The 12,660-nt window shown below is 35.1% G+C and overlaps 1 protein-coding gene across 1 annotated transcript in view; it reads left to right on the plus strand.

Annotated features, from left to right (window-relative positions):
* The window catches only part of LOC105483719 (early endosome antigen 1), a 161,711-nt gene that overhangs the window by 81,513 nt on the left and 67,538 nt on the right, over nucleotides 1–12,660 (plus strand). Inside the window, exon 10 of the mRNA XM_071071314.1 lies at nucleotides 6,247–6,363. Coding sequence (XP_070927415.1) covers nucleotides 6,247–6,363 — 117 coding nt within the window. The remainder of the gene's footprint in view (nucleotides 1–6,246; nucleotides 6,364–12,660) is intronic.

Genomic DNA, 12,660 nt, shown 5'->3' on the forward strand with positions numbered 1-12,660 from the left:
TCCTACAAACAGGGCTAATTGTAGGAAATAGTTGTTTTTTGTTTTTTGTTTTTTCTAGAAAAGATATTTCTAGGAAAGAAGGAAGACGGCTTAGAAATCAGTTATTCGTGTCTTCATTTAAAGTTTCATAAAAGTTTATCCTTTCAAGTATTTGGAAATAAATTTAGAAAGGAATTTATTTGTGCTGAGTAACTGAATAGGTGATTTAATATTTCATTATGTTTTTAATAAAACAAGAATAATACTTATTACCTATTTAATTAATTAATAGATATGTAGTGATGAATGAGATCTTGGCTATGTTAAAATATTTTGAGTAACTTTAGGAAGTGGTAACTTAAGAGTCAGAATAATATTATTATTAGAAACAAACTCTTACTTTTTTGAGCACCAGTAGGTTTTGGATACTGTGTTAGACACTTAAAACGTGGTCTCATTTGTTTCTAATAACCCTGTAAGTTAACTATTAAGTATGTTTTACATATGAGGAATCTGAGAGGCAATGAGGTTAAGTAAATTGTTCAAGGTCACACCTAACATAGAAGCTAGGGTCGGAACTCAGGTCGTGTCCAAAGCCTGTGTTATTCCCTTTTTATCGTGCTCTCTCCTAATTTAGGTGGTCTGATGATTGCCTTATAAGTAAATCTGTGCTATTAATCTTGTCCTAATACTTAATGTTAATTTTTGTATTTTGCCATATTGTGTGTTGTAATATTTGTATTGGGTAATAGCTAATACTTTTGAGTTATGTTATACCATTTCCATATGGAAAAAATTACTACTTCATTTTATTTGTTTATAACTGCATTTGTTTTTTAGCATTTCCTTAATCTGAATATATGACGTTTTATTAATTTATTAAAATTCAATTCTATTTATTCTCAGTTAAGTATGTTAGTGAATTATAGGACTTAATACAACAATTTTTATTATAGATGCTGCCGTTTTTACCAAACCTAAATATTGGCATCAGAAACAAAACACATACAAAGGAATTAAAGAAGCTTTATTTTTAAGGGCCGGGTGCAATGGCTCACACCTGTAATCCCAGCACACTGGGAGGCCCAGGCAGGTGGATCACCTGAGGTCAGGAGTACAAGACTAGCCTGACCAACATGGTGAAACCCTGTCTCTGCTAAAAATACAAAAAATTAGCCGGTGTGTGGTGACACATGCCTGTAATCCCAGCCACTTGGGAGGCTGAGGTGGGAGAATCCCTTGAACCTGGGAGGTGGAGGTTGCAGTGAGCCAAGATCATGTCATTGTACCTCGAGCCTGGGCAATAGAGTGAGATTCTGTCTCAAAAAAAGAAAAAAATTATTTTTAAATGTCAAATAAACATTTACTTCAAATTAATGGCAATTTTAGGAATATGTATTTTAACATTTATTTCAAATAAATGTTTATTTGACTAGTATACCTGGTTGGGGCTGAAGATGTATAATCTGGTGTACGTTATTAAGTATGTATGTCCTTGTGTTTATTACTTTTATTGAATGCATACCTTATGAATACATTGACTTCTTTTTGCCTGGGCATTTTTGAAGGCATGTAGAAAATATCTCATTCTAAAGCATTTGAAAATTCTTTATAAACAATTGGCTGTTTTGTGGGTTGGAAATAGAGGATTTAAAGGTTAAAAAGTATTATTTATAAAAGTCTACATTATTGCAATATCTAGGCTGTAATCAACTTGTATTTGGTGTAGTATTTAATGGAAATGATTTTTAAAGAATTTTATGTTTTTCCAAATAAACTCATTTGAATCCCAGTTTTAAGAGCTAAAATGCTTATGTAGATATGGAATAAGTATGATTAGACCCATGCATAGCTATGAAAGTATTTAAATATCTTTTAAAGTATGCTTATTTAAGAGACTAGACTTGCAGGCATGTTTGGTTATTTTTATTATGTGCTCAGTGTGTACTTTTGTCAGTCTTGTCTGCCACCTTTCATCCACCATTTTATTATTATTTTTTCTGCTTTCTAATGGAGATGCTTAAATTTGAGGTAATGTGATTTTGGGAGGCTTTTTAATATTAGTAATACCCTTAATGTATCACCTTCAATTGTTATATGGCAATTTTATATTTTAAGGCAATCTTAGAACTTCAAAGATATGCCCATTTTTGTTTTGTTAATCATGCATAGCTTCAACCATTTAAAAATGATTATTTACTAATAGTTGTAGTATATTAAAACAATAATTTTTTTTTCTTGGCCATATTTTATTTTATTTTATTTATTTATTTTTTTAAGGTAAGAATTTCTTTTTTTTATTATTATTATACTTTAAGTTCTAGGGTACATGTGCATAATGTGCAGGTTTGTTACATATGTATACTTGTGCCATGTTGGTGTGCTGCACCCATCAACTCGTCAGCACCCATCAACTCGTCATTTACATCAGGTATAACTCCCAATGCAATCCCTCTCCCTTCTCCGCTCCCCACAATAGGCCCCTGTGTGTGATGTTCCCCTTCCTGAGTCCAAGTGATCTCATTGTTCAGTTCCCACCTATGAGTGAGAACATACGGTGTTTGGTTTTCTGTTCTTGCGATAGTTTGCTGAGAATGATGGTTTCCAGCTGCATCCATTTCCCTACAAAGGACACAAACTCATCCTTTTTTATGGCTGCATAGTATTCCATGGTGTATATGTGCCACATTTTCTTAATCCAATCTGTCACTGATGGACATTTGGGTTGATTCCAAGTCTTTGCTATTGTGAATAGTGCCACAATGAACATAATTTTTCTAATGCACCAGCAGGATGTTTGCTTGAAACATCGTTCCTTATTTTGTAATGTAAAGTTTTTTAGTAAAAATTCGTATTGAATTCAATAACATTTCAGACAATCAAGGGAAATGCAAACTGTTTTATAGGATCTAATGTTTCCTTGGAAATAAGCATCTATTATCTATTTGGAGGTATAATTACTCATTCCTTTACTGAGTTTTTTTGGGTTTACCAAGTGTCAGGGACTGCTTTAGGTGTGGGGATTAAAATACCGAATAACACAGAATACTTGCTCCCATAAGGCTTAATCCTTTCTGGAAATCAAGCAACAGACTGTACAAGTACACTGAATCATGATAGAAAGCCAGGTAATAATAAGGGCTGTGAGGAAGAAAAATAAAGCACGTATAGGCCGTAGTGGAAGTGGGAATACTGTAGAACAGTTTTAGAGTGGTCGGGGAAGATCTCATGGAGGATATGTGTGAGAAGAATGAAATAAGCAAGAGTCAGAGTTAAGCAGTGGGAGCTAGGATTCCCAGTAGGAGGTTAAAGTCCGAGGCATGTATAAGCTTGGCCTGTTAAGAGAAGAAAGTCAGTATGAACAGAGATCTTTGAACCTCACCATAGTGATGTCTGAAGAGGGAATGTATTTACTTTTTTTCCTTTGTAATTATTGTCTGTCTTTAATCTTTATTTTGTCCCCAAATATAAACATAATATGTGATTATTGTAAAAGATTAATGATTCATAATGTACAATAAAAAAGGGGAAACCTTTCCAGAATTCACTCTCCTCACTCCTCTTCTTCATAACTAAAGTCCGCCTCTGGATGTATAAGTCTTCCCACATCTTTCTTTCTTGTCCCCTTGAGTAAATTTTAAAGTTTTAAGTGCTGGAATTTATCTATATAAAAATCTTAGTTTTCACAATATCTAAATTTGTTGTACAAAGTGTAAATAATACACTTAATGTCCAGTTTTTTAGTTGTTAACCTTATGCAATCATTTGTAAGAACATATCTAAAAGCTATAAAATAGGATACAAAAAAGCTATAAAATAGTATATTTTTGGAGTATGTTTGCTTTACAGTTTCCTTCTTTCATAAGGAAAATTCTATTCTTATTCTTACTAGAAATTCTTATTTCTACATGTTGGAATTTGTCAGCAAGACAGACCTTACACTTGGCTTACTATGTTTTATAAACTTCAATATGAAATCATGATATTTTAATGAGATACACACATAATTTATATTTTAGTATATACTGTTATTATTTCTGTGCATTATGTGCCGGGAACCTGTGCAAATTTTTTTGATAAGACAAGTAGGGATTTAAATGTGATATTGTCTTTTGTAATAAATTGGCGTTTTTGCTATATGATTAAAACATAGTAAGTTAAAATAGTCAAATTGTTCCTGATGTTTCTTTTAACATCTGTAACCCTACTAACAAAAAAAATTTGAGATTCAAAATTTTTAGAAATAGTAATTTGCAATAAACTTGCAATAGCTAAATCCATTTCAAGGTTACATGTTCAGTTTAAGACAGATGGTTTTAGGGTAGGGCTTTAACTTGAGTGTAGTTGAAAATACATGAATATATCAACATTTTCTTCTTTGAATTATTTAAGATTATATATATATAAACATATCAGCTGTTACATATGACACTGAAGCACTGTGTATAAGGTGTAACAATATGGTAATGTTACAGATTGCCTTTCATTGCATCGGAATTTGTACATTTAAGTGAATGTTTTCCCAAAAATGTCAGGCCATGCATGTATCTCAGACATACTCCATTCCTAAAAACATTTTTGAAACTTATTTTAATTTACTTTTAGTCCATTTGGAACACACTAAAAAAATTAATTTTGTTAATTTATGGTTATTAAAATAAGCCCAAGAATTTGATCATTCAGTTCAATCACTTCTGGTCTTTAAAATAAGCCCAAGTTATTAAAATAAAATGGTTATTAAATAAAATAATTATTAAAATAAAAGAAGCTCAAGTGTTTGATCTTTCAGTTCAATCACTTACCTTGCTTATAAACTTGGTGGTTTCCAAAACTTAAAATCAAAGCCACCATAAAATGGATGAGGATACACCACCACTGAGAATTCCTTAAAAAAAATAAGTTCCACACACTCTGGAGGGGTTTCCAGAAGAAGAGTAACCAAAGATCTCTTGAATAATAGCATTGTTGCCACGATAAGTTAGTAGCCTTCTGAGATTTCTCCCTTGAAGATGAAAGTACTCATTTGTAATATATGATATGAATAAATATTTATAAGTATCAAGAAAAAATTTAAAACTTGTATCTTATTCATATTATAAAGTTTATTCAGTAATAAAGAAATAGACACTGGAAATGATTGTAACTTTATTTATAAAGTGGAAAGTAAAGCCAATAGGCAATATTAGAAATATTAATATAATAGAAAGTTATTTTGTCAGTGTCATTTGCAGCAGACCATACCTAAAAAAAAAATACTTAGTCTTTCTCTCTCATGGTTCAGCTTTTATGTATTAGAAATTTATATTTCCAAGATCTTTGCTTACCTCTCTTTCTCTTATATTATTTTTAAATGATCAAACTGTTGCTTTAGTTATAAAACGTGATTTTCACATTTTTAAAAATGTTAAAATGGACTGGGCTCAGTGACTCATGGCTGTAATTCCAGGAGGCCGTAGTGGGAGAGTTGCTTAAGTCCAGGAGTTGGGGACGAGCCTAGGCAACATAGCGAGACCCTGTCTCAACAGGAAATAAAAAAATTAGCTGGGTGTGATGGTCCTAGCTACTTGAGAGGCTGATGTGGGAGGATTGCTTGAAGCAGGGAGGCTCAAAGCTACAGGGAGCTGTGATTGTACCACTTCACTCAAGCCTGGGTGACAGAGCAAGACCCTGTCTCAAAAAAAAAAAAAAAAAAAAAAATTAAAATGCACTAAAGCAAGTTCCTTCCTGATGATTATACCTGACCATATAGTGATTTAACTTAAGGAAGCTGTGTATAACTTCAGCTTGATAACTTCTTTGGACAAAGACATTTTCATTATAATTTAGAAAGACGATTCACCAGTAGCAAGCCCTGTGTTGCATGTTTGCACATGTCTTAAAGTAAAAGGATGGTTTTACGCTATAGAAGTTAGAAAATGTAGACATAACTGGCATATTATCTTTAAAGTCTGGAAGATTTAAATTCTGGAAGATTGAAGAACCAGTAAATTTAGGTTTGCAGTTTGATACTTCAGAAACTTAAAGTAGGATGCCAAATTTTCATTTTATGTATTAATAAATAAATGAAGTTGTGCATCTTGGATAAATTGTAAAAATTCGTTGTAAGCCGAGAAAAGCATAATGTGGCAGTACAGGTGGTAGTATAAAGAACAAAATAGAAAATTCCAACAATAAAAAATTTGTTTTCTTAAAACCTTTGTATACTTTCATTTTTTTAATTTTTAAAAAATTTAGTTTGCTTTAATTTTTTTTGTTTTGTTTTGTTAGGCCACAATAAGCCAGCTAAGGAGTGAACTTGCCAAAGGCCCCCAGGAAGTTGCTGTATATGTACAGGAACTACAAAAACTGAAAAGTTCAGTTAATGAATTAACACAAAAAAATCAGGTGAGAATTTTAAAGCTATATATAATAGTAAATTGATTTCATGTATTTTAAATATTAATATTACATAATTTAAAAATATATTGGCATAGTACAATGTAATTTATTCTGTATTTTTTTTTTTTAGTGTTTAATATGTTCACATTATTATGCAAACCAGTCTCCAGACCTTTTTTCATTTTGCAAAGTTGAAATTTTATAACTGTTAACTCTACATTCCTCATTCTCTCTAGCTCCTGGAAAGTTCCAGTCTACTTTCTATCTCTAAGATTTGACTACCCTAGGTGCCTCATATAAGTGGAACCATACAGTATTTGTCTTTTCAAAATGTTGTTTTTAAAATTTTTTCAACCTTGGGTTACTACATCTAACAGTATTTGTCTTTTTGTGACTGACTTATTTCACTTAACATAGTGTCCTCAAGGTTCATTCATGTTATAGCTTCTGTCAGAATTTGTTTTTAAGGCTGAATGACATTTTATTGTGTGTATATATGTTATTGATTCATCTGTCGATCAACACTTGGATTGCTTCTATCTTTTGGCTGTTGTGAATAATGCTACTTTCAACATGGCTGTACACATATCTCTTTGCCACGTTGCTTTCAATTCTTTACCTGTAAGTGGAATTGGTAGATCATATGATACTTCTATTTTTAATTATTTGAGGAACTATCATACTGATTTTCTTTTTTATTATTATACTTTAAGTTCTAGGGTACATGTGCATAATGTGCAGGTTTGTTACATATGTATTGTGCCATGTTGGTGTGCTGCACCCATTAACTCGTCATTCACATTAGGTATATCTCCTAATGCTATCCCTCCCCCCTCCCCCCTCCCCACAATAGGCCCTGGTGTGTGATGTTCTCCTTCCTGTGTCCAAGTGATCTCATTGTTCAATTCCCACCTATGAGTGAGAACATATGGTGTTTGGTTTTCTGTTCTTGCAATAGTTTGCTGAGAATGATGGTTTCCAGCTACATCCATGTCCCTACAAAGGGCACGAACTAATCCTTTTTTATGGCTGCATAGTATTCCATGGTGTATATGTGCCACATTTTCTTAATCCAGTCTGTCACTGATGGACATTTGGGTTGATTCCAAGTCTTTGCTATTGTGAATAGTGCCACAATAAACATACGTGTGCATGTGTCTTTGTAGCAGCATGATTTATAATCCTTTGGGTATATACCCAGTAATGGGATGGCTGGGTCAAATGGTATTTCTAGTTCTAGATCCTTGAGGAATCGCCACACTGTTTTCCACAATGGTTGAACTAGTTTACAGTCCCACCAACAGTGTAAAAGTGTTCCTATTTCTCCACATCTTCTCCAGCACCTGTTGTTTCTTGATTTTTTAATGATTGCCATTCTAACTGGTGTGAGATGGTACCTCATTGTGGTTTTGATTTGCATTTCTCTGATGGCCAGTGATGATGAGCATTCTTTCATGTGTCTGTTGGCTGTATGAATGTCTTCTTTTGAGAAGTGTCTGTTCCTATCCTTTGCCCACTTTTTGATGAGGTTGTTTTTTTCTTGTAAATTTCTTTGAGTTCTTTGTAGGTTCTGGATACTAGCCCTTTGTCAGATGAGTAGATTGCAAAAATTTTCTCCCATTCTGTAGGTTGCCTGTTCACTCTGATGGTAGTTTCTTTTGCTGTGCAGAAGCTCTTTAGTTTAATTAGATCCCATTTGTCAATTTTTGCTTTTGTTGCCATTGCTTTTGGTGTTTTAGACATGAAGTCCTTGCCCATGCCTATGTCCTGAATGGTATTACCTAGGTTTTCTTCTAGGGTTTTTATGGTTTTAGGTCTAACATTTAAGTCTCTAATCCATGTTGAATTAATTTTCATATAAGGAGTAAGGAAAGGATCCAGTTTCAGCTTTCTACTTATGGCTAGCCAATTTTCCCAGCACCATTTATTAAATAGGGAATCCTTTCCCCATTTCTTGTTTTTGTCAGGTTTGTCAAAGATCAGATGGCTGTAGATGTGTAGTATTATTTCTGAGGGCTCTGTTCTGTTCCATTGGTCTATATATCTGTCTTGGTACCAGTACCATACTGTTTTGGTTACTATGGCCTTGTAGTATAGTTTGAAGTCAGATAGTGTGATGCCTCCAGCTTTGTTCTTTTGGCTTAGGATTGTCTTGGCAATGTGGGGTCTTTTTCGATTCCAAATGAACTTTAAAGCAGTTTTTTCCAATTCTGTGAAGAAAGTCATTGGTAGCTTAATGGGGATGGCATTGAATCTATAAATTACCTTGGGCAGTATGGCCATTTTCACAATATTGATTCTTCCTGTCCATGAGCATGGAATGTTCTTCTATTTGTTTGTGTCCTCTTTTATTTCATTGAGCAGTGGTTTGTAGTTCTCCTTGAAGAGGTCCTTTACATCCCTTGTAAGTTGGATTCCTAGGTATTTTATTCTCTTTGAAGCTATTGTGAATGGGAGTTCATTCATGATTTGGCTCTCTGTTTGTCTGTTACTTGTGTATAAGAATGCTAGTGACTTGTGCACATTGATTTTGTATCCTGAGACTTTGCTGAAGTTGCTTATCAGCTTAAGGAGATTTTGGGCTGAGATGATGTGGTTTTCTACATATATAATCATGTCATCTGCAAACAGGGACAATATGACTTCTTCTTTTCCTAACTGAATACCCTTTATTTCTTTCTCTTGCCTGATTGCCCTAGCCAGAACTTCCAACACTGTGTTGAATAGGAATGGTGAGAGAGGGCATCCCTGTCTTGTGCCAGTTTTCAAAGGGAATGCTTCCAGTTTTTGCCTATTCAGTATGATATTGGCTGTGGGTTTGTCATAAGTACTTTTATTATTTTGAGATAGGTTCCATCAATACCGAATTTATTGAGAGTTTTTAGCATGAAGGGCTGTTGAATGTTATCAAAGGCCTTTTCTGCATCTATTGAGATAATCATGTGGTTTTTGTCTTTGGTTATGTTTATATGCTGGATTATGTTTATTGATTTGCATATGTTGAACCAGCCTTGCATCCCAGGGATGAAGCCCACTTGATCATGGTGGATAAGCTTTTTGATGTGCTGCTAGATTTAGTTTGCCAGTATTTTATTGAGGATTTTCACATTGATGTTCATCAAGGATATTGGTCTAAAATTCTCTTTTTTTTGTTGTGTCTCTGCCAGGCTTTGGTATCAGGATGATATTGGCCTCATAAAATGAGTTAGGGAGGATTCCCTCTTTTTCTATTGATTGGAATAGTTTCAGAAGGAATGGTACCAGCTCCTCCTTGTACCTCTGGTAGAATTCGGCTGTGAATCCGTCGGTCCTGGATTTTTTTGGTTGGTAGGCTATTAATTATTGCCTCAATTTCAGAGCCTGTTATTGGTCTATTCAGGGATTCAACTTCTTCCTGGTTTAGTCTTGGGAGGGTGTATGTGTCCAGGAATTTATCCATTTCTTCTAGCTTTTCTAGTTTATTTGCATAGAAGTGTTTATAGTATTCTCTGATGGTAGTTTGTATTTCTGTGGGATCAGTGGTGATATCCTCTTTATCATTTTTTATTGCGTCTATTTGATTCTTTTCTCTTCTTTATCAGTCTTGCTAGCGGTCTATCAATTTTGTTGATCTTTTCAAAAAACCAGCTCCTGGATTCATTGATTTTTTTGGAGGGTTTTTTGTGTTTCTCTCTCCTTCAGTTCTGCTCTGATCTTAGTTATTTGTTGCCTTCTGCTAGCTTTTGAATGTGTTTGCTCTTGCTTCTCTAGTTCTTTTAATTGTGATGTTAGGGTATCAATTTTAGATCTTTCTTGCTTTCTCTTGTAGGCATTTAGTGCTATAAATTTCCCTCTACACACTGCTTTAAATGTGTCCCAGACATTCTGGTATGTTGTGTCTTTGTTCTCATTGGTTTCAAAGAACATCTTTATTTCTGCCTTCATTTCTTTATGTACCCGGTAGTCATTCAGGAGCAGGTTGTTTAGTTTCCATGTAGTTGAGCGGTTTTGATTGAGTTTCTTAGTCCTGAGTTCTAGTTTGATTGCACTGTGGTCTGAGAGACAGTTTGTTATAATTTCTGTTCTTGTACATTTGCTGAGGAGTGCTTTACTTCCAAGTATGTGGTCAATTTTGGAATAAGTGCCTTGTGGTGCTGAGAAGAATGTATATTCTGTTGCTTTGGGTTGGAGAGTTCTGTAGATGTCTATTAGGTCCACTTGGTGCAGAGTTGAGTTCAATTCCTGGATATCCTTGTTAAGTTTCTGTCTTGTTGGTCTGTCTAATGTTGACAGTGGGGTGTTAAAGTCTCCCATTATTATTATATGGGAGTCTAAGTCTCTTTGTAAATCCCTAAGGACTTGCTTTATGAATCTGGGTGCTCCTGTATTGGGTGCATATATATTTAGGATAGTTAGCTCTTCCTGATGAATTGATCCCTTTACCATTATGTAATGGCCTTCTTTGTCTCTTTTGATCTTTGTTGGTTTAAAGTCTGTTTTATCAGAGACTAGAATTGCAACCCCTGCTTTTTTTTGTTTTCCATTTGCTTGGTAGATCTTCCTCCATCCCTTTATTTTGAGCCTATGTGTGTCTCTGCATGTGAGATGGGTCTCCTGAACACAGCAAACTGATGGGTCTTGACTTTTTATCCATTTTGCCCATCTGTGTCTTTTAATTGAACGATTTAGTCCATTTACATTTAAGGTTAATTTTGTTATGTGTGAACTTGATCCTGTCATTATGATATTAGCTGGTTATTTTGCTTGTTAGTTGATGCAGTTTCTTTCTAGCATCGATGGACTTTACATTTTGACATGTTTTTACAATGGCTGGTACTGGTTGTTCCTTTCCATGTTTAGTGCTTCCTTCAGGATCTCTTGTAGGGCAGGCCTGGTGGAGAAAATCTCTAAGCATTTGCTTGTCTGTAAAGGATTTTATTTCTCCTTCACGGATGAAAGTTAGTTTGGCTGGATATGAAATTCTGGGTTGAAAATTCTTTTCTTTAAGAATGTTGAATATTGGCCCCCACTCTCTTCTGGCTTGTAGAGTTTCTGCCGAGAGATCTGCTGTTAGTCTGATGGGCTTCCCTTTGTGGGTAACCCGAGCTTTCTCTCTGGCTGCCCTTAACATTTTTTCCTTCATTTCAACTTTGGTGAATCTGACAATTATGCGTCTTGGAGTTGCTCTTCTCAAGGAGTATCTTTGTGGTGTTCTCTGTATTTCCTGAATTTGAATGTTGGCCTGCCTTACTAGATTGGGGAAGTTCTGGATGATATCCTGCAGAGTGTTTTCCAACTTGGTTCCCTTTTCCCCGTCACTTTCAGGCACACCAATCAGATGTAGATTTGGTGTTTTCACCTAATCCCATATTCCTTGAAGGCTTTGTTCATTTCTTTTTATTCTTTTTTCTCTAGACTTCTTGCTTCATTTCATTCATTTGATCTTCAATCACTGATACTCTTTCTTCCAGTTGATTGAGTTGGTTACTGAAGCTTATGCATTTGTCATGTAGTTCTCGTGTCATGGTTTTCATCTCTATCAGTTCTTTTAAGGTCTTCTCTGCATTGATTATTCTAGTTATCCATTCATCCATTCTTTTTTCAAGGTTTTTAGTTTCTTTGTGCTGGTTACGTAGTTTCTTCTTTAGCTCTGACTGAAGCCTTCTTCTCTCAACTTGTCAAAGTCATTCTCCGTCCAGCTTTGTTCCGTTGCTAGTGATAAGCTGCATTCCTTTGGAGGGGGAGATGCGCTCTGATTTTTTGAATTTCCAGCTTTTCTGCCCTGCTTTTTCCCCATCTTTGTGGTTTTATCTGCTTTTTGGTCTTTGATGATGGTGACGTACTGATGGGGTTTTGGTGTGGGTGTCCTTTCTGCTTGTTAATTTTCCTTCTAACAGAACCCTCAGCTGCAGGTCTGTTGGAGTTTGCTTGAGGTCCACTCAAGTTTGCCTGGGTATCAGCAGCGGAGGCTGCAGAAGATAGAATATTGCTGAACAGCGAGTGTTGCTGTCTGATTCTTGGTCTGGAAGCTTCGTCTCAGGGGTGTACCCAGCCATGTGAGGTGTCGGTCTGCACCTAGTGAGGGATGTCTCCCAGTTAGGCTATTCAGGGTTCAGGGACCCACTTGAGCAGGCAGTCTCTCTGTTCTCAGATCTCAACGTCTGTGCTGGGAGAACCACTCCTCTCTTCAAAGCTGTCAGACAGGGATTTTTTTTTTTTTTTTTTTTTTTTGAGACGGAGTCTCGCTCCAGACAGAGACTTTTACATCTGCAGAGGTTTCTGCTGCTTTTTGTTTAGCTATGCCCTGTCCCCAGAGGTGGAGTC

The sequence above is a fragment of the Macaca nemestrina genome, chromosome 10 (assembly GCF_043159975.1).
Source record: "Macaca nemestrina isolate mMacNem1 chromosome 10, mMacNem.hap1, whole genome shotgun sequence".
Lineage (NCBI taxonomy): Eukaryota > Metazoa > Chordata > Mammalia > Primates > Cercopithecidae > Macaca > Macaca nemestrina.